Source organism: Botryllus schlosseri, chromosome 11 (genome assembly GCF_051294905.1).
Source record: "Botryllus schlosseri isolate E-star chromosome 11, Bs_hap1, whole genome shotgun sequence".
NCBI classification, from domain to species: domain Eukaryota; kingdom Metazoa; phylum Chordata; class Ascidiacea; order Stolidobranchia; family Styelidae; genus Botryllus; species Botryllus schlosseri.
The window spans coordinates 1200544-1224235 of record NC_137246.1 but is presented as its reverse complement, the minus strand read 5'-3'; the positions used below and the strand labels follow the sequence as shown (position 1 = coordinate 1224235).

General features: G+C 40.7%; 1 protein-coding gene across 1 annotated transcript in view; it reads left to right on the top strand.

Annotated features, from left to right (window-relative positions):
* Nucleotides 1–15443, top strand: part of LOC145450242 (ras-like GTP-binding protein RHO) — a 93464-nt gene extending 78021 nt beyond the window's left edge. The window contains exons 2-5 of the mRNA XM_080328747.1: nt 8627–8808; nt 10603–10752; nt 13015–13172; nt 14493–15443. Coding sequence (XP_080184873.1) covers nt 8653–8808; nt 10603–10752; nt 13015–13172; nt 14493–14610 — 582 coding nt within the window. The 5' untranslated portion in view covers nt 8627–8652 and the 3' untranslated portion in view covers nt 14611–15443. The remainder of the gene's footprint in view (nt 1–8626; nt 8809–10602; nt 10753–13014; nt 13173–14492) is intronic.
* Nucleotides 15444–23692: the final 8249 nt, after the last annotated feature.

Here is a 23692-nt window from a genome sequence, read left to right as displayed (position 1 = left end):
TCATAGTTGCACTAGAACGCACTTTAACATTGCTGTGCACAGCATTAAAATTCAGGCCTGCTGTTCAATTATGATAAATCAGCAGATGTGGCTGTTGCATAGATAATAGCATCTTATGAAATACGTCGGAGCCGGAGCTACTCCTCAAATAACGGGCTCCAGCTCCGGCTCCGGCTCCGGCTGAATTTTATGTAGAGCTCCGGCTCCGGCTCCAGCTCCGGTGGAAATGCACGGCTCCGGGGCTCCGGCTCCGGGCTCCGGCTCCGGCTCCAAAGCCCTGATTTACACCAGGCCGGTAATCTTCTTATTTTCTGTAACTGCCGACTTATAGCACGGCCCACCTCTAGACTTTTGTAAGACACCGCTGACGCGGATGAGGTGGCGAGGAGGAGCCTAGGGTAATCGATGCAACTTCTGAGGGCTTACTATATGCATCTAGTTTCCATATGCATCTGATCGTTAAATGATTTGAATGAATTATGTCAATAATATTGGTTCTTCCATATATTACTACATAATTTGATCCTTTCTCCGCCCCCATGATCAGAGTTAGCGGTAGAGCTGGTGGAGAATGATGACTTCGAAAATGCAAGGAACGTAATTATAGGCCTACATCATGTCCAAACGGCCAAAACCGACTCTATGAATATACTGTTATCTTCTAATTGCGATAACAATTAGACTTATTTCTGTAACTGAATGTTATTTTTATTTTTTGAAGCACCGAGTCAAGTCAAGTCAATTAATTTTTTTAAAGTGACTCGAGTCAAGTCAAGTCATAAGAAAAAGTTGATTCGAGTCATCCTTGCAACTATACATGGCTTACATACAATTTTCCATACCGTAGAGTAATCATGCTTACCATAGTTGATGCAAGAGTCTGTTGTATTTTGATTTAAATGCGGACATGCTCGTCGACTGTCGGCTTTCCGACGAAATATTGTTCCACAGTAGTGCTACGGCATAATTGATAGAACGGTGGATGATCTTGTAAGTCGACCGACTTATATGCTCTTGATTCCGAATTAAAGAAGACATTGAAATTTTTGGGCAATGGCCGCAACGGAAGCGATAGATAAACTTAGCAAATTCTAGTTTCCTTGTAACTTTAAATATCGTGATACCGAATCTTTTGAGCAGCGACTTGAGGACGCACAACCAGGTCCTTTGGGGCCATTAGGTACCGTATGTTGCGAATCTGAAAGGAGGACACTTTTTTAAAATTCTCAGACTTGAAAGGTAAATTTTTCCCGGATTCGTGGTTGGTTGACTACAAAAAAAAGATCGTTTTTCTGGCAAACCCACCAGACCGTTACTTGAGCGCTCATTTCCTATCTCAGTCCAATTTTCGCGTGCATTTTAACAAAAATTTTCAAAAAAGAGGACACTTAGGCGTCCTCTGGGGACATTTTCAAACAAGTAAAATATAGTACAAATCCTCTTAAAAGTGGACGTATGGTAGGGTTACCATATGTTTATGAAGCAAATTCCGGACACTCTTTAGCGCCCATGAGCGGATTTTAAAATGAGGTGTAACACATTGACCGTCAATATGACGTCACACTAGCAAAGCTTCGCCCATCGACTGTATACAGCAGTGGTTCCCAACCTCCTTTTTCGACTCATCAAGCTCAACGCGGATCATCGCTCCCCAGATTCTGTGAACCGAAAAATCGGTTTACAATCTGAAAATCATCGGCGGGTTGACTGAAGAAAAGAAAAAAAGGTCAACTTTTCGGCTCGTTGTCAAATTCTACACTTTTGCAACTAAATTTCCGTGGGTTGACTAAAAAAAAAAAGGTCATTTCTCCGACTTGACTCCAATATAGCCGTTTTAACGCGTCATCGCCCCCCTATCGCCCCCTTCGCTATTTTCGCCCCCTTTGTCCATTTTCGCCCCCCTATCGCCCCCTTCGTCATTTTCGCCCCCCTAGACCGCCAAATCGACCACTGGGGGTAGATATCGCCCACGTTGGGAACCACTGGTATAGGGGAGATGTGGTACCGATGGATCAAAAATTGGAAAATGATCGCTGGCCCCAAAATGTTCATCCGAAAACAGCAGATCTTTTGCTGGCTCAGCACTTTGATACAAGCTCTACCTATCGTGCACATATACATGAATATCCGTCTTTTCAAAAAATATTTATGGACGTTCAAAATTTGTTGCTCGAACGTGTCATCGGTCCCCACCCGGTGGGTCCAATGGCACACGACCCGGGGACCTATGAAACATATACCCTAAAAAACTCAGATGTGACAACTTTTCTTGCTCAGTATTAAAATCTAAGCTACAGCTAGCCAAAGAAGAATGCTTGATCGCAACTGTCAAAAAATAGAATAAATATGAACTCAAATGTTGTCATAAAATCACATTTCGAATTCTGCTTGGACTTATCAATTTTAGGGTACATACATATTGCCCGAAAATCGACAGTGGGACTTCCAAATACCTCGTTATAGCGATAAAACATCATATGCAATTATTGCATAAAGATCTTCTGTACGTAGGCATGTTCTATTTGTTTCATGATTAGTATGCTTGATTATTTTGCTTGATTTGGCTATTGTATCATCGGTCCCCACCCTACGAATTTTATACATGAATCGAAAAAAATTCCACTCAAGGAAAGTACTGAAAAAATAATAGGTGTCATTATATAGCCTGATACATGCCCCACACTTCACAATAAAAATGATTGCTGGTTTGTTCGTGTTGAAGGTTACAAAGAAAATGTATATGTCGATCTAAATTTACTTTACACCCCCAAAACAAAAAACATCTGTGAGAGACCCCATAGCTCGCGCTCGTCGAATTTTTTTGTATGTGAGGAAAGATTTTGCCAGCATGCAATTGTAGACAAGTTCACGGAGTGTAATCATGGAATTATCATAGAGAATTTTCAAAGTATTTTCGGTCCCAGTGATCCCTCGGTACCACATCTCCCCTACACTATGCAGGAATGGAGTGGAACATAGGTCATCAATTGGGGCATCTTTAGTGTCAGCTCTGCTGATTGCTACTTGCTAGTGTCTGCAATAGATTCCTCCACGGGCGGACGAAATCATCTGGCGGGCAGTGTCTGGCCTGTCATGATTGTGTTTGACAGCCCTGTCGGTGTTGCTATCTATTTATGTGTTTTAATCAGGTCCGAAACATCATTTTTTCTGCCCCCTTCCGCCCAAAAAAGCACTGATCTTGGGCCCACCATAGGGTAGTCGATGTAAGTTGTTGGGCACTTACTATATGCATTTGGCTGTTAAATTTTATGTATGAATTCTGTCAATAATATTGATTCTTCCATATTAGGCTACTATAAAATACACCAGCAGTTTGCACATCCGGTGATTTCCAACCTTTTTTATGGTCGCGACCTCATTTCCGACTTGAAAATGTTCCGTGGCAAAGCTCAAAACTTGATAAGCTGATTACTAAAAAAATTAAGCTTGTCCAAACTTACTCACGGCCTAGGAAGCTGATTACGTCCAACATCATCGCGATCCCCAGATAAAGGCGAACGACCCCAAGATTTGGAACCACCGTCTGTGACTGAAGCATCCAATCGGCCTTAACCAACTCTAGGAATATACCGTTAGCTTATAATTGCGATTGCAATCAGACTTCTTTCAGTAAATGATGAGTATTTATATTTATTTTGATAGCATCTTTTGGCGAGGGTGTTGCCTGGTGCCCATAGCCTGCTAATATCATTATACGTTGCATTAACTCGCGCGCGGCGCGAAGAACAATTTTGTACTGCATAAATCTGCTTGAAAATAATATTGTTTATGTTGATTTACGAAAAACCTTTGAGCCTGCTTCAAGCCTTCAAAATTCCGGACATTTAGGCATATTTTAGAAATTCCTCCCGGACGCAGATTTTTCAGTGAAATTCCGGACATGTCCGGGAAATTCCTGACGTATGGCAACCCTAACGTATGGTAACCCTACCGTTAGCTAGCCCACGACATGGAATACCTGATGTTGAGGATTATGTAGTGGCTTGAGCTCACTAATACTGGCAGTCGTACCTTCAGCAAAGGAGGATGTCATATTGTAGCTTCGGTGGAATAAGAAGTAGCCTATCAGAATAATCCACAAGAAAGAGAGCAGCTCATCGATTGACGAAATAACCCGGTTTCAACAAAAACAGCAGAATCACAGAAATAGTAGAACATTTGAAGTTTTGTTTGCAACCCGTTGCGTCAGAACTCCTTGTCAAATGAAACACAGTCAATCACAATTTTTTCAGTTCAGATTCATAAACAATTTTATGAGATCAACACACACCACAAGATTGTGATAAAATAGGACGGTGTCGAAAGAAGTTGGAGTAGTCTTTGAAATCAGACACCCACCTGGACCAGACGATCCAAAGAGGGGGCATTTGCATACTGAATGAGAAGTAAAACAAGATAATATTAATGAATGACACCCATACACTGCAGTAGCCCCGGACTCCAGCATAGCAACAACACAGATTAGGTCTACTCATCTTTACCGCCACCACGTGTATAAAATAAAGTGTAACTCACCATTGTGAAATCCAGTTATATAATTAGTTATTAAGATGTTAAAAAGTAATTTTTATTGCGTTCAGTTGTCGCGCGCACAGTCGAAATGCATATTTTATAACCAGTGCGTCATCATTTTAGGCGTAACCTAGAGATCAATGGCGCGTTGCAAATGTTCTTTCCGCCGTGATGCCTGCGACTTCCGCTTCGACAAACAAAACGCGAAGAGGTGTGGTTTAGTGAATTGCGATGATATATTCTTGCTTTGTCGCATATCTTGAGGATTCGCGGCGGTTACGTTTTAGTAATCGTTTTCCCGGTATTCGCAAATCGTTTAACATTTGCCTTTTCGTTAAATCGGTGAAAATGGGACGTCTTCGGTTTTTCTGACCTTGAATAATCGGCGCTGAGCTCAGTACTGTACCGTACGAAGTATATATTTGATAGTTTTATCAGTCCCTTTCCTAGATTCACCTATTACGTAAGCATGATTCATAAAATCGCGGTTTCGGGAGACGTGTAATTGATGCAATAAATTGATGGTTTTCGATCGGAATTTTCGGCAGCAGATAGATACCAATGAAACCCTCGCTGTAATTCCAAGGAGATGTCATCTTGTTTGATCCAGAGTGGAATTGGTGGCAAATGTCACGCGCAACTTTCGCTTCAATTCCTTAATTATTTTATGGAAAAAACCCTTCTGTCACGCGCAACTTATTGCCGAAAACAACCAGTGATTCCAGTCCGGTGTTTGATGCGCATTTCCAAAACTTCAGAGCATTTATTTAAACAGGTTTAGAGTCCTAGCTTGGGCATTTTAGCAAACTAGGAAGTATGCATCTGAACACCTGTAAGCTGGGTTTTGGGTTACAATCCTGATACTGATACGTTTGCTATATATTTGGTTTGCCAAGGCAGCTACCACACAGTTTCACACCTGTGTGCAGTGAGTAGAATCTTAAGTGTGCACGAAAATACCAATTCCATATTGGAAATAATTGTTTTTTTCTTCCCAGTCCATGTCCAGTGTAGCAGATTACAGTTTTCATGCCTATACTTGCGATATTGCGGCTCCACGGTGTCAATATTATTTACCTATAATGGTCAAAGTGTGATATCGAATCAATAGTATCGCCATCGGCGTATAGATTGAGGCGATAATCGATCTGGCTCTAGTAGCAACTAGAAGTCTATGGTCTAATGATGACATATCTTACATAACTTAATTCTGATACATGATACTCGTAGGGTCAAAATCAACTAGATTGTTAATTTACATGTTACTACTTTAACACCTGAAGAAAGAGCGGCATTTCGAAAGCTTGTGTAACTAATAAAGTTACATTCATTCGCAAGTGGACTTTGAATACAGCCATAGGTATGGTGTGAAAGCTACCAATGTCTGCGTTTATATATTTCGGCGCAACAAAGTATACGGTACATCACTTGCCAAACACAATAAATCTTTTTGCTCATAAAGCGTACAAGTAACATGCCATTATAGCAACCAAAATCGGATCACCACCTCTGGCACCTCAAATTTATGACTCGCGCATCTCGGTCTGATAATCTCTGTCGCGACTCCCGTCATATTGATATCTTGAAATTAGCATCATGATACTCTCCGTAGTTTTACAGGGTAATAGTGGAATTATTAATCGGAATACGGTATCTTGATAAGTGCCATAGTATAGAACTGCATAATAGTTGATGATACAATATTGCAAAAGCTAGTCGTATGTGTGCAGGGTAGGCACAAGTTGAATTTGAAGACTGTAATCCCATTTGGTTACTAGTAGGACTAGGCTCAATGATGCCGATACATGAATATTTGTCTAGTATTTATTCATATGATTCGAGTCAACTAGTGAGCGATCATTTTTGCCCTAGTACTGAAATTATACGCTCCTTGCTAACTAATTGATCAATGATAATGAAACTTTGATATCATTTTCCACTCTGGAATCCTTCAAACCTCTGTTGGTAGTATCACAGCGTTCAACACATGCAGTAAGTAGCCTATACGAAGCTACGACCATTAGGCCCTATTGGAAATGATATTTCTGTCAAGTCGTGATCAAGCCACAGCACTGTCACAAAGTGCAATGAATTTAGTATCGTCAAAAAATACCATGTTAGCTGGATATAGTGTAGAACTGGCATTTCTAGTGTACAGTAGTGAGTTGTAAACGGAAAATTGCGTGTGACGTTGCCACCAATCCCAGTCTAAACAAAGTATTGAAACTTTCCTTGGTGTGAAGGCTTATATTTCAGTTGTCTTGCTGCTCGAAAACATTGACTCCATGACTTGACTCGAATCATTGCAACTGATACTCGTCTTGAATCTGTGTATACCGGAATCTCTGTATCAAAATTAAGATAAATGGTATGATAGGCTGGTTCAAATAATTATGTCAACCTACTTACATATGCTGTGGTCGATCACACTCTTAAAGGCCTATGAATACTTCAAAGCAATGGTGCTAATGGCAAACAGTCAAGTCGTTTAAACCATTACCCTTGTAATATGTTTGTGCCAAGACCCGGGTTAGGCGCCGAGCTGCCGCCCAATCATTGAAAAACAACAGTTCCGAAGCTCCACGGCCACTAGCTTAGTCGGAAACCGGTTACCGGCAAATGTTCAATGATCTGACAGACTTCGGTGTCGGTAGTTGATTGGAGCTTCATCATTCAACCTTGTTGACTGTGATCAAGTGTTTCAAAGGTTATCGATATCATGTGCTAAGGTAAAGGCTGGTTCTAGGAGTAGTGTTAGGATCAGCGTAATCTTGAGTTGGTACTAAGATCAGCTTTGGCTAGGGTTATTGTCGGAGTCAGGTCTATAGGTGATGTTTGGGTGGGGTTACGATCAGTATTAACTGCAATCTGAAACCACATATTTCGTATTCCATATTTCAAAGAGAATGTCAAAAATGTCTGCTGTTTTGTGGTTGCAAGCGTATACATTATACAAGAATCCATATTTTTGAAGTAACTACAGTATAATTTTAAAATACTAATGAATTATTAGAAATGATAATGTGATTTGAGAGTAGTTGATGGATTCAATTTGTTCTTGCCTATCCCTTTCATTGAGGACTTACCAGTCTCTAAGAAGTCCCATTTTCTATGAGATAACTCAAACAGTCTCAGTAACTGCGAAAGTAGTGGCATCGAAGTACATATTTTGCAAATATGTGAAACGTGATGACTATGGCATCAGTCCCGTCACAGTATATCCATTATCTGAATTGTCCACCTCAACATATGGTAATGCACATTTTGTGATAAATGCAATCACTGCATTATAGCACAGCTGGTTCATTTATCGCGCAACAGAACAGTATTTTTGATGCATTGTCATTGTCATGCCTTCACTACACATGACCATGAAACTTGATTTTCTGCCACCATACATGAACTTTTCATAATCTGCATGTTGAATCAGGCCTTGCTCAACTTTTTGTTGATGAATTCTCCAATCATCTCACTGAATGCTCTACTGGGATTCAAGTTAGTTTGCTGTGGTCTTTATGCCCTGCTTGAGTTCAATGACAAGTTTACAAGTAAGCACCTGCGAAATCAGTAGAATGTGTAGGCAGGCTTACTACACTGTGTCGAGTGGCAATCTGCTCTTACCTATAATATTCATTGCGATCCTCTGTCCAGGCACTGCTCACTGCGTGTCGTAGATGTCCCATTACATAATTTGATAAAGAATCCTCAAATCTAAGTTAACATTCCCATCAAACTGGTCTTATTCAGTCATTATCTTTACCCCGTGTTCGCAGTTGGAACAAAAATTCAGGAACTTACTCGTGTAGGCAAGAAACCTTTTTCAAAGCGGCAAAGATATAGATTTTTGACTGTTGCGAAGCCTATAATTAAGATGTTTTAGAAATGCCAACTGCAACTTCGTCTTGAATGTTGTTGCGGTACGAGGCTGCAATCCGTTACGTAACTTGTCTTGTACTTGTGAAAATAGATAGGAATTCTATGGTGTGTTGTTGTGACGACCATGTTTCATTGGTTGTTTGTTGGGTGACACGTTTTGTGAAGTTTGTATGCGATATAGTCAGTTGATGATAACACAAATATTTTTCCTCGTTAGTTCATTCCATAGAGTAAAACCAAACGATGGCTGCTATTAGAAAAAAACTGGTCATCGTAGGAGATGGTGCCTGTGGTAAGACCTGTCTTCTGATCGTCTTCAGTAAAGATCAATTCCCGGAAGTGTATGTACCTACTGTTTTTGAGAACTATGTTGCTGACATTGAAGTGGATGGAAAAACGGTAAGTTCTTGTTAAGATTAATATCATGCACGTTTTTGATAACTTGGATCACCAGACACACTTTTCAAAACTAGAACTAGAACCAACGATCTTTGAACACCTGCAACTATAGCTAGCTGAAATAACTAAAAACTGATGATATGAATTATGAGTTGAGCTAAGGAATAGTGCAAATAGAATCAGCATTTCAGAATGACAGGGGCTGAAATGCGAGGGTTTCTGACCCCCGAAACTCACCCCTGGCTACGCCACTGTTAGTGGTGATCTCTCTGAGCTAGCAAGGCTGCAAGAAAACCGCAAAACTTAATCAGGATTTATGCCAAACGATGTTATGTGTTCTTTACTTGTTTTAATCCGAACCATTTTTCAAATATGCAACTAGAACCGCTCAAGATAACGTGTAGCTAGTTGACCGTCAACTCACAAGATCTGTAGTTTGTACGAGTCTTGTGATAACCCTTATACAAAATGTGCAATTGTACTTCTTCCATTAGAAAACCCAATTCTTTTGTTGAATTCATTATGTTTTCGTTTTGTGTGAAAACTATATTTCAGTGATTTTGTTCTTTTCACACCCTGTTGATGTACAGTTCATTTTGTACACCAGTATTAGATGTGTATTGTGATAGATTATTGTTTTGTGACTCAGCAAAAATTTGGGTTCAAAGGCTTAGAGATTAGCTTGTGTGTTCCCTGTGTAATGAAAGGTCAGGAACCACTGCCCTAGTTCGATATACAAGTACCTGATATGACGTAAAGCTTCCTATCATTTTCAGCCCACATCCCCTATCGACGTTGTAAAGTTTTCAGTTACCCTTGCATGTTTAATATGAATAATAAGGCGGAACTGCTTCAGTCATGAGAGTTGCATCACAATCTAAATACGAGTGACATCGGTACCTAGTTGCTCATTGGTAGTTTATGTGAAGCAAAATGTTGAACGTTATTAATCCACTGTTAACAAAGATGTTCTGGCAATGCCTATATACCTAATGTAGTGCTTGATTAGAAATGTGTTGCGCAATCAGTCTACCTTTACAGACTGCGTATGAAATGGAGCAATGGTGCAATAATCTGGTACATGACTAGCTTTGAGTGGAATTAGTTCCCTGTTGGCGATCCCAAATGTGAGAACACCTTCGGAGCTATCTTGCATTGGGGCTGAAGTTATCGATTTAGTCACCGCAATTGAATTGAAGAATATGTCTATGCTGGTATTGGAATATACCCTAATGTTTTAGCTGATACTTCGACTAATTATTAATAAAAGATTTAGACTTGAACATTTTTAGCTTTTCAAAATTAGATAAGGCTAATTGGAATTATAGCTAAACAGTTTACCAAATTAAATTAGAAGTAGAATTAGGGAATTCGCGATAACTTGAAAACTGAATCAAGTTCCGTTCATTCTCATATGCACAAGAATGGCAAATGTCTGTACAGCAAGCTAGGCTCGTTTCGCACGATTAACTTCGACTGTAACATATTCAGGAAAAGCAAATGTTGGAGAAGTAATTGAATTGAGAGCATAGAAACATTTCACAGATTAGATTATAATTAGATCACCGGCATTTTGCTCCAATCACTAGAAATTAGAATTATCTAGTTGTCCAAGTCCGGTTAATGTGCAATGTTGTTTTCAATTCTCTACTAGTTGCTGACAATCACCCCTGACGAGTGTCAGCCGATAATATTTGGTTTTATTTCAATCAGTTCAGTATGTTATTGTATTTTACACTGAAGTTCTGTGCCTTTAAGAGTAGCCCTGTCTTTCAAGAATCGAATTGTTTTCAGGTTGAACTTGCCTTGTGGGACACCGCCGGTCAGGAAGATTACGATCGTCTGCGACCCCTTTCCTACCCGGACACCGATGTGATTTTGATGTGCTTTTCTATAGACAGTCCCGATTCGTTGGAGAACATTCCTGAAAAATGGACACCAGAGGTATTCGCTGTTTCGTGTCAATATCGCTTGCATAATTGATAGCCCATACATACAATCCAATATGCTTCTAAGTGGCAAATCGAATCTGTGCTGATCTATGCATCTGAAATCCCTCTTGTATCTGTGCCATTAACAAATATTGGTTCTAAGGACAAGCTTTTTGCTCATTAGGACATGTGACTAAGCAATGTGATAATTTTAGACCAACAATAGTATGTGGATAAGCCTCTCGACTCAGCATACATTACGGTTCCAGCTGATATTTGCAGGTTCTGGCCTAAGCAGACTTGGAAAGCTAGATAACTATAGTTATCTAATTATAGACTAACTACAGCCGGTAATCTAATTTGTGAAATGTTTCTATGCTCTAATTCTAATGCAATTTTTGATCTACCCCAAAAATGCTACAGGATGACTATGTAGTGTGAAACAAACCAAGCTGGGTGTGTACAGTCATTTGCCATCCTCGTGCTTATGAGAGTGAACTCGGCTCTGACACACACTGAAATTAATTTTTGTTGCGCTTTCATTCAATTCCAAAATTTTCGTAAATTCGGTAATTCTTACTCTGATATAATTTGGAAAAAAACTAGCCGTGATTCTAATTCCCATATAATTCGGAAATAACTGTGTAGCTACAATTCTACTAAAATTTAGAAAAGCTGGAGTTTTCTAGTTGTTCAACCCTTGGCCCAAGTAGGCTAGTTACGGCAAATCTCACAGTCACATTATAATTAATCGTCCCTGAGGCGATACCAATATTTCTATAAAATGTAATAGAGTAAGTTATTGAGAGGAGGGATAACTAGTTGCTTTACTTTTTCAGATATGAATGCTATTTTATATCCATGCCTTCAATAATCTGAAATTACAGTCTCACTATGACACAATATATATATTATCGAAGGCATGGACATAAAATAGCATTCAAATCTGAAAAAGTAAAACAATTAGTTATCCCTCCTCTCAATAACTTACTATATGCAATTTGTAGACGTATTGATATTAGTTGCCTTAAAATTGACATTCCGGTAGGTAGGCTGCTGATAAGTGTTTCCCCAAACTTTTTACGCACAACGCCCACTTTTGCATATCACCTTTTTAGGTTAATGTCCTTCATAGGCAGCAGGACAGGCACTACCAAAGAAGAATATCACGCAAGCCAAATTCTGTTCGAACGCATTGTGCTTCACTGGGGTGCATTGGGTTCTTAAAATTCCTCATACTTGTTGTGCAGGCGTTTATGTATGTGCGGTAACTCTCGATGGCTAAGATTTCTGTTTGTTATTACTGATTGGTTAAAAAATCAAGTATTGCAGTGCAATGAACAATTGAACATCTATGGAGGGTGTTGGTGACGTTTTCAGACTGAATGCTCTTGCATGACAGCGACCGACGTGACCACGTATTCATAGATCCCACTTTAGTGCGCAATCATAGCTATTAATTAATGGATATTTCACACTGATTTCCATAGTGTATAACGCACTCTTTTGCTCTCAGCGCCCCCAATCACCCAGTTTGTAGCTAGCACCCCCCTCTGACGTCCCCAGGAAGCGCTGCCATCATTTTGCGAATCACTGGTATAGATGAATAATGTGCCGTATCATGCTGTCAAGAAGCTCTGTTGTGCCGATGTTGGCAAAGACGTCAAAAGTCAAAAAATTCAAGATTATTTCCTGCAAGAAATTACTCATCCGTTAATCATACTCTTTCTTAAATCATATTGGCACTGTTATTTGCATGCTTCTTCCCACTACTTGCCATGTTGCCGGATATGTTCACCTTATCCACAGACACAAAAATCGCTCAAAGAATTGGTGGATTAGGGCCCTGAGAATCATTCTGTTGATGCCGAATCAATTTTTGGCCATCGTCTGCAGGATTAGGATTATAAAAATGTGTCTAGTTGTGTATTTAAATAAACAACTAGAATACACATCGTTTTTCGTGGCCATTGGGTAATGGGTAGATTTGTTGGGTTGAAACCCCTCTCATTTCAAACCTGTACTTTTGAAATGCTTTCTGTCTCCAATAGGCCTATCTCTTATTGGCAATTCAGTAATTTGTATTATCATTTAGTTGTATTTTATTTAGTTAGTTATGAATTTTTAAGAGTTAGCTCTTTATCTAATTGCGCATTCCGAGAATCCGGTGGTTTCTACATGTGTGCTCGTGGTAAGATTGCAAATTTGATGATGACCAATTACAAATTTTTCTAATTAATGTCATCAGTCCGACGAGATTCTGTGATTATTCCAGGTGAAACATTTCTGTCCGAATGTTCCGATTATATTGGTTGGAAATAAGAAAGATTTGCGCCAAGATCAAGGGACGATACAAGAGCTTAGTAAGATGAAGCAAGAGCCGGTAAGGTTCGAAGAAGGCCGTGCGATGGCAGAAAAAATCGGTGCATATAGGTGAGTCGCTGCCTTCTCGATGTATTCATAACTAGGGCTGAGAACAATGAGTCGAGTTGAGTGGTGAGAGATGATTTTTTCGGCTGCTGAAATGATACGTTCCTAGCCATTAAGAGTTAATTTATCAACAAGAAGTATAACTCCATTATTATTCTCCACTGCGGAATGATGTAACCAAGTCACAAGGCTTCGAGTCCAAGTCGAAGTCATTGTGTTTACTGCTCAGTTTCCAGTTAAAGTCTTGTTAAACCCACTTTTATAACTCTGTTTGGTGATATCAAATGTCTCGCATTTATAATATACTAATTTCCCTCACTTTTAACAGTTTCTGGTCGCATTTTCAAGTACCAGTACCAATAGACGAAATCACAATAGGGTGGTTACTTTGCTATTCTTTGAAATTGCAATGAAATGTCGGTCTTGGTCGTCTGAGTCTCAAGTCATATGACTTGGTTCGATTCATGGTCAATGACTCGAGTCCAAGTCGAGTAAATTCACAGATTGACTCGAGTCGAGTCATTTCCGTATTTTGAGAGAATGACTCGAGTCAAGTCGAGTCATCAGAAAATCGAGACTTGAGTCATTAACAACTCTGATGTGAACCTCATGTCACATGGCTACTCGCGTTTGTGAAAATGGCATATCTGTGAAGTCATGATCAATAGCTGTTGTCACCGAGTTCAATGAATTAGGTATGGTCGAAAAAGTCCCAAATTGTCTCCTGTGTACTTTGAAACTGGAATTATATGATTTGTGGTTGCATAAAAGGTATCCTACGTATTTCAACTCTCCATATCCTTCATACATAGTGTTATGGTGTGATTAATACTGGAATACAAGTCTCGAATGCAAATAATCAATTGAATCCTTGCCCAGCCCAAGTTAAGAACCACTGTACCAGGGTTGTATTGACTCGACTCTCCAGTAATGATTTTTTTGGTCACTCGACTTGACTCGAGTCATTGTGCATGACTCTCACCAAGTCGTATGACTCGAGACTAGGACGACCAAGACAGACATGTCATTGCAATTTCGAAGAATAGTAAAGTCACGATTGGTATTTCGTCTATCAGTCCTTACACTTGCAAAATAGGGCCAGAATCAGTTGGGACTGAGAAAAATTACGATGTTATGAATGTGAGCCATTCTGTGTCACTCGAGCAGAGTTGAAAACGGTGGGTTGAACTGGATTGAGCTCAAAACTGAACAGTGAATACAATGACTTGGACTCGGACTCGACCCTCACTGACTTGACTCGGTCGTGAATTGAAAATGTCTTGTCTGGTGACTAACGGAATGCTCTGTTTTTTTTCCTTCCAGTTACCTTGAATGCTCCTCTAAGACCAAGGACGGGGTGCGGGAGGTTTTCGAGACGGCGACCCGCGCCGCGCTTCAAACGAGAAAGCACAAGAAGAGAGGCGGCTGCGACGTGCTATAAACAAAATTTGATTCATTCAGACATTCGATAAGCCCGACCAATCACGCTTGACCTAGCTTGCAGACAAAAAACAGTGGTGTGTGTGTCTATATTTTTTCGTCTCATCCGGCAATACTATGGAAGTAGTCAAGTATGCAAACTGTATCTCGGCAGTGGCTGGAGAACTTCATAATTGGACTGTATCTTGTTTCAAAATAGATAGAAGTCTTCGACGATTCGTTGAAATTTGTGATAGGCTTCCAGTAGTCTAACGCGTATCAATTCCGATTAAGATATAATAGCTGGTAGCAAGTGTGTGGTGAGATACTTCGTCTGTCCTTTTTGCTGATTTTCACTTCTCTAGCATTTGATTAGGCTCAATTCACGTAGGGACGATCTTCTAACGATAATGTGAGCAATTTACCTCTTGCGCCTCCCATTATGACCATGTTATCGACTAATATCCTGTGATGGCGCGTGAATCACTAGGCCCGCTCGTGCGCTCAATTGCTCAATCTTGCAATACTTTTGATCTTGGCTGTGCGTGTTGGGATGTTTTTCGATTTTTGCGAATTTTGAGAAGGCAGGCTTATCTTCACAGCGTGGATATGCACAAAACGTCATATTTTATTCATTCGGAATGCTATTACTTTTCTGTTTCGTTGCGTATCCAATTCGTTTGATTGTCGAGACTGGCTTTCGAGTAGTGTGGCCCAACTGGACGTCAGCACGGATTTAAAACGGTGCCTGTTGTGTATTTCGCTTCTGACGGCGTGTATTTTCTGTATCATCATCAAAGAAACATGCTTGAAACTAGGCCCCTTTTTTAATAAACTAATGTCGTATATGATGAACTTTTCGTTTTGTCTGGCTTACAATGACAGTTATTCGTGATCGGAGGAGTGAGAACTTGGAACGTGACAATTACGTTGCCATTTTATCAGACCAATACGCCGCAAGACTGCTATCCCATGAAAAGTCATGGCAGATGTCGACACGACTTGGAGTAGTCATTGAAAGGATGCATACACATTGGATGAAAAGCAGTGGAACAGTGGTTCCCACACTATTGCAGCTTGTGGCATACTTGAAAAATTATAAACCTCCCGCGACACACTCAGGCCTAGAAAAGGTCATTGCAACACTAAGGAGGTTGCATTTTGGACAAACATCCGCATTTCATCATTAATTCCAAGCAGTTTTTCTCGTTCATAGCTTTAATTTCAGTCAAGAAAGATGCAAATGTTAAACATAAGTTCGATTCTTTTTGCACCGATCGTGGAATAGGATTCGGGAGCAGACACAAGACCCATGAGATTTATTGAATGGATGAATTAGAGTTTTTCATTGATAATCCGAGAATTATCAACGAAAAATTCAAATAAATCCGCTTCTACTAGTTGGAATTGAGTCAAATTAGTTCAGTAGGGGTCTCAGCTTTCCCGTGGCCACTTACTGGCCACAGATTTTTTGGTGGCCGGCCACGAATATCTCGTGGCCGGCCATGAAAATGCGTTGTCTCGTGGCCGGCCACATTGAATTTCATGGCCGGCCATAAGAATTCATCGTGGCCGGCCACGAGTTCATGGCCAGTTCGTGATTTTGGCACATCTAGTTGGGTCAAAATCCGCCCTTTGCATCCAATTTGACAATAGTCAAGTAGATCTTTTTCATTTGCAATACGAACTTGCTGGTGGCAAGGTTTGTATAGACGACTTCCACTATATTATCGCACGTACCTAGTAAGTTAGATTACCACTTTATTGAGTAGTTTAGGGATGGGTTCAAAATTTGCACGGCTTTACACGTGTTACCTTCTCTGTTCGCTGTAGAAATGAATTTAATTCCCACTGACTATTGAAAAAGTACTCTGAGACGGTGCGTTGTAAACTAACACCGAAACATACGTTCCTTGGACTTTCTAGAATCTAGATAAATATTTGATAGAGTAATGTATGAGCGTACTGCGTACATCTTATTGCTCGGTCAGACAAACGTCTTTACATTAAAACTGGTGTCCACACAGCTTCCACACCAGACGATCAACGCAGTGGGATTGCGTGGAAAGATAAAACCGTGGTGCAGACTCGATAACCTTGCAGTTTCTTCGCATCTCCATCGCCCAAGCCCATTAGTGATGCAAACGTAGATAATCTGACTCCCTGCCCCTCTTTCGTTTTTTACATAAAGAAACCGTCATATTTTGCGACAAAAGTTTGTTTATTCCGTTACCAATTTCACAAAATCTGAAGCAATTGAAGATATGATTACAATCATTCACATCAATTCCTATTCAAGTAGTTGCATGAATGCAATGTGTCCAGTACATGCTTTTCACAGAAAACACCCAGGGGCACGAGAGATCAGACGCACTTTACACGGCGATAAGTATTTGCACCGCATTCAAATGTCGAATTATAATGAACGATTGGGACTTGTCTGTGTCATCAAGATTGTTCGCTGAATTGCACATTGTTCCCTGCATCAACCACAAATATATCATGCCTATTGGTCAATTCGCAGGCTTGGCATGGGCATTTTTTCATCGATCGGTGGCGCTGCATTTGATGTCGCATCGATCGATGATGCTGCCTTAGATGACGCAAAGTATCTGAAGTTATCTATTATTATAACAGTAATTTAATTATATAGCAGGCACATTTACGTCCTATGCTCACCACATCGGTTAGCAAATTGATCTAACAACGACATGCAATACAAAACGATCCTTGCACTCATCATTGGTTTATTAGCAATTTTATCAGTTCAATACACCACAAAAAAAATGCGATACAATGAAAAGACAGGAAGGTGTCGAAGCGACAAGGAGCAGTCTATGGAATCTGACACCCACCTTGGCCTAGGCGATGTAAAGAGGAGGCATGCACACTGAATGAAAGTAAAGAAGATAGTATAGAAAAAGAAAGCGACAATAAATAGGGCGGCATGTCATGGGAAGCGAGATCGATAGGTCAGTCGTGGTCCGGTAATCTTGAGGATGGACTGTATTTATTTAGTAGTAATTGCTTGTATTTCGACTTGAATGTGGACATGCTCGTCGACTGTCGGATGGCCGGCGGGATACTGTTCCACACATCAGGTCCGGCATATTTGATAGAGCGATGATCTTTTCGGTCGATCACTCAAGTAATCAAGTATCCTCTGGCATACACGGCATCGTTAGTGACTTCGACATGCATCTCATTCGTACATTATTTGCTTCAACCTGGAAGAACGGCACCTAGGTGGATATACAATATACATTATACATACAAATTATATAGGATCGGAAACGGGACCAAAATCAAATTTCTGGGAACAAAGCCCCACATTTTACCAATATTACCGGTAGGTTAGGCTACATCGTTGCCTTTATTCTACATCTACAGCACATCTGCAGTGTGTCAAGTTCACGTGCTGCTACAGCATAGAAATATTCTTAGATTCATCGACACAATTCTCATCGTGCAAATGAGTGCAAGTTCCATTGATGTTGAGGATCTCGAACGTCGTATGTAGGCTATTGTATAGCAGTACGATAATCAAATATGCCTATAACCGTATATCGCGGACTCATCATAGACCTGATACAGAAAGGAAGGATTGTATCAGCCTGGCATTATCCAATTCACAGCTATTCAGCTATACGAAAGATAACAAACTATGGAATTGTTTGCAACTACATGTCCTATAGCGTTGGAAAGACATATCAGATCGGGGGAAGCACCGGCCACAGCGAGCTGCGAGCTGCTCTGTGGCCGGCCACAGAATGTTATGTGGATTTCACAGCTTTTCTGAAACTTGAAACAGTATTTTCCACATATTATTGGTTCTTTGATTCCCTAATTGTTTCGTTCGGGTACTTTCATTGCGGTATTTAGTATTGAAAACAAGAAAACAGGTAAAATGACCGCATATTGACTGATCCAGTATCTCGATGGAACAGATTATGCATTCAAGGAGGTTTATAGTCGAGTCTACTTAAGCGTAAATCGAAAATCGGCAGTGAATTAAGACAAATTCCCAGTACAGTATTGTATTATTCATAAATTCATCAGGGCAATCCACGAAAGATTTTAAACTGCCCCTACAAACATCCATAAACTGCATGATCAAATATATATGTATTACTTATTCGCATCGCAGACTCATCATAAACGATAAACATGGTTGAAAAATGAAGGACATTATCATCATCATATTGTTCAATCGTAGGTTTGCATATTTACAAAATATAACTATAACTATACAATCGATTGCAACTGCACAATGCACATTGCACATCTTACGGTTGAAAATCAATATCAGAACGGGGGAAGCACCGGCCACAGCGAGCTCTAATCTGTTCTGTGGCCGGCCACAGAATGTCATGTGAATCTCACAGCTTTTGGGGAACTTATAGAGATTTTCTGACAGATATCTGGTATACATTGTTTTTTCCAATTCTATGCAGTTGCATACGATTAGCTGTGACGATTGTCAGCCGAATATTTAGGTCTATTTCTATAAAAAAGATACAAATCAACACTTACCATTTACTAGTTTTGATAATGTCTTCATCGCTTCTAGCTTTCTATACCATTATTTCCTGTTTCATCTAGTGGATATCCCCCTTTTTAATGCATTCTTTGCATCATTTTTTGTGTTTTTAATTGATATATAGAGACTATATTCCAGATCGTTATCATCTTCTTTCTATCGTTTCATTGTATCGCTATTCTTCTGGTATTTCGGGTGAAAATGCATATAAACTGACCTAAACTCTCGCTCTCACCTAGTTCTATTTACTGTACGCCCATAATAGAACATAATTGAGCATGCATTTGACCACGATTGGGCCACATACAGTACTTATCATCGATACTAACTTGATATATTGCAGCCGGCCATGAAATTTGGCTATGGCCGGCCATGAAATTTAGTCATGGCCGGCCATGAGAATGAGTTTGACATGGCCGGCCATGGAGATTTCATGGCCGGCCATACTGAAATTTCATGGCCGGCCATGAAAATCACCATGGCCGGCCACAGAATAGCACTTTTCATGGCCGGCCACGGAATATCTGTGGCCGGCCACGAAATTATCCGTGGCCAGTAAGTGGCCACGGGAATGCTGAAAGTCCGTCTCAATTAGTTTTGCATCGTCTCTAAAGACAGCTCAACAATTTAATGGGGTTGACAGAAAACTTTGATTTTTTTTAAAATAATTATCCCGTATAAATTAAAAATTTTTATTGGATCTGCGGAGCCTTATACTTGTTAGAATTGAACCGAATTTGGTGTGCAGCGTCTGTTAGGGTAACCTAACAATTTAATGACTGAATGGCCGGAATCCAGAAAAAAAGTTATTTTTGGAACAGCCTTAATGAGCATATTGCCTTGACGTACAATGACCTAGACGCTTAGGAAGCGACGTGTCCAGTCCACACGAGATCAAGCTTTACGAGACGATAGTTTTCCAGCAAGTAGCCTACCTTGTCTAGCTAACCCCAAAATCGATTATTTTGTGGCTGAAAAGTGTTGTCAGGTATCGTGCGCATGCAGCTCGAGTTCACAATAGAATGAAAGTGATGGTCATGAAATTATTGTTGTACTTGTATTTCTTGAACTAAATAATATTTCTTTTGTGATAGGCTAACTATGCCCGGAGGCCAGTGACGTGCGGTCCGATGAGGCAGGTGAGGCAGTGCCTCACCTGTCGTCTGGATGGCTAAGTGAAAATTGTGAAACGCCTCCATGAGTCGATGATTATATTGATGTTACACATCGATGTTCACGAAAAATAAATTTGACCATTGTTTTGACACCACATCACCAATTTGCATCATTATTTTTCAAAAATACTGCGCGAAAGCAGAGGTGAGGCACAGGTGAGGCACGGGCGGGTCGTGCCTCACCTGCAATAATGCAATTCATCATAAATAGCTCGGAATCCCGGAATTCCGGAATCAATGAAATGCTATAGTCACACTGATTCCAAAAATCTAAATAATAACAGTGTCAGAGCACCAGAAACCCCCAAAATCGCCATGGAACGTGACTTTCGCCTTTATTACAGACAATGCCATCGTAGAGAAACAATGTCTAGGTGAGGCAGAAACGAATCTGCTTCATGTACTATTCGCTGGCAATGGGACAATCGAACCGCGCTACCGATTTCGGAATCCAACGGTCTTGTAGGAATTATATAAGAAGCGACGGCCAATGCGTAATGCGAAGCCAATACATTCCCTTACTTCTGTAGCTGTTATGCATTTTGCACCCATAGCTACGTTAAATTGTGGTATGTCATATAGCTACTTGCATAGGCTGCATTGTCGTTGTTTGGTAGGCTTACCATACGTCCTCTTTTAAGAGGATTTGTCCTCTTTTTTGACTTTTTTGAAAGTGTCCTCGGAGGACGCCCTTTTGTCCTCTTTTTTGAGATTTTGTCCTCTTTTTTGAAAATTTAGGTCAGATATAGAGGGAATTGCGAGTGATATGCCGCAAATTAGCGCAGAAGTGAAGCTCCGGCGGGTATTTCGGAGGGAAAAGCGGTGATTTCAGCTCAAGACCTTTTTTTTTTTTTTTTTTTTTTTAGTCATCCACCTAACAATGAGGAGTGAAAAACGTGTTTTTGAGCTCTGAGCGGAAGTGATGACCTTTTTTTTTTTTTAGTCAACCGATCATGAAGCGGGTGAAATTTACCGGTTTTTGAGAATTCTTCTCCAGTTTTGCATGTCTGAAATTTCTGAAAAAGTGTCCTCTTTTTTCATTTCCGAAATATGGTAAGCCTATTGTTTGGGTCCTTTTGACTGTGTTCGACTGCAATCCCTTTAACCGGTAATTGTGGTATGTGATGGTGATATCCATACTTACAAAGCCTACGTTGTTGTTTGTAGTAGTTGTGCCACTCCTAAACACTAGATCTAGTGTATTTTGACTTGACCTAGCGCATTCTCTTTCGAAATTCGGCAAATCTAGTGTTTTTCACTGAAACAATTTTTAGCTGAGGCTGCTTTTTTCATGTTCTTCGAATAATTTAGACCGGCCGGGGGGGACGTGCCTCACCAGCCATGAACCTCACCGAACGTCACTGCCGGAGGCCGCGGGCCGCATCCGCATGTGTTCAATATCGAGATAAATAGGCCACACAGTCTAGCAACCACGTTTAAAAACCATACACCCTGTAGCAATTGCTTGTATTTCGATTTGAATGGGGACGTGCTCGACGACTGTCGGATAGCCGGCGAGATACTGTTCCACACTACAGGTCCGACATAATTGATATAGCGACGCGATGATCTTTTACGACGACCATATGGTAGTTGGACGACGTGGACGCACGTCGCGCGTGTATAATTCTTATGCACTTTTGTTAACGAGGTAAAGAAGACATTGAACTTTTCGGGGCAGTGACCGCAGTCGAATTGACTCATAAACTTGGCGATTTCTAGTTTGGTAAACTGCCGAAGGGAGCATAGCGGTAAAAACACAAAACACTACGCCCGCTAGGGCGCAGTCTAGGGCTTCCGCAAATGGATCCACATCCACCAGATTCCTTGTCACTCTGACTCTACCAATGCACCTCACGTCGTCAGGGGTAGTAAAGGTGTGGGGTGGGTACGGGTATGGCATTAGCCTCTCCTTTTCTGTAGCAAATACCGGTAATGCTTACACCCTTGCCCTCGCGTACCCACGCAAGCAGCATTCTAACTTTCATTCCTTGTTTCGGCCACGTCAAGAAAGTGCAACGGTGAAGAAATATATACTGGCATAGCAGTTTCGTGTTGAAATCAGCACCGTAACTGTCGCACCCCAAACCCCCCAATTGCGGGGGGCGAGCTCGATGGGGGGACCAAAATTATTTCGTGAATTAGCATAAATCATAGAGTATTTTATTTTTTGAAAATTTTTGCAATTTTTTCAAAAAATTTTCGCGCTGGTCGCGAATTCAAGTAGCCTTTTATCTTTATTATTGGGTATTGGGCCATAACCGCACCACGACCCACCAAGACATACAATCAAGTTTTAGGCCATATAACATATGAGACTCCAAGAAGTGTGCCAGAACGATTGGCAGCGAGAAAAGCTTGGCGGAAAAGGTCTATGCCCTTATGCAGACCAAAGACTTCGCTATATGTACAAAATACATATAGGTTTAATTGTCCATAGGCGCCTAAATGACTGACGCCGAATGTTCCTGTCTTTGCAATCTGAACCTCACGAGACAATTACCATCCCGCTGGGAAAAATTTTATGCCAGTGAAGAAATACCAATTTGAAATCGTGTGCGTCTCTTATATAGTTTGCAAGCCTAAGTTTGGGCGGTTCTATATTTTTTGATATAGCAGACTGGAAGTGACGAAATAACATCATGTAACGAAGTCATATCAACGGTTCCGCCCGCCCGAAGATGTTTAATCATTATTTACGGGGACATCCCGTTTTCAAGACACTTCACTCAGCTCTGCCGGTAAATCTAATTACGTGAGTAGAGAGGACAATAAATTGCAATCGCAATCGCCGATCTGATTGACCGATTTTATCATAAATTATCACGCCTCGCGCTGGCTCACAATACAGTACAGGTAATTTCGTGACAAATGCGAACAACGTGATGAGGGGGGGTCGTTTTATCACCCTATGGGAGCCCAAGACCCACGTTTTTGGGGGCCTGACGAGGTGCTGTTTCGTTCCTGCTAACGGGTATACGCCCGAAGATGTTTAATTATTATTGAGTGGTCCTACCTTTTCAAACACACCTCACTCAGCTCTACCGGCAAATCTGATTACGTGAGCAGAGAGAAGATAAAAATTGATAACAATGTATGCAATTCCCGATCATACTGACCGATGAAATCATGAATTCTAGAAATTTTGCGCGCTTAGGCGACAAAAGCTGATTCACTAAAGAAACTCCCAATGAATATGATGAATAGTGTTAAACAGTGTATCGCAGGAGGGGGTCTATAACCCTATGAGGGGCCAAAGACCAAGTACCAAAGTTTTTTTGGGGGGCCTGACGAAGTACTGTTACGGCCCTGGTTGAAATCTTCAAGCTGCAGTTCAATACACCACAAACATGCGACACAATGAAAAGATAGGAAGCGGCGTCGAAGCG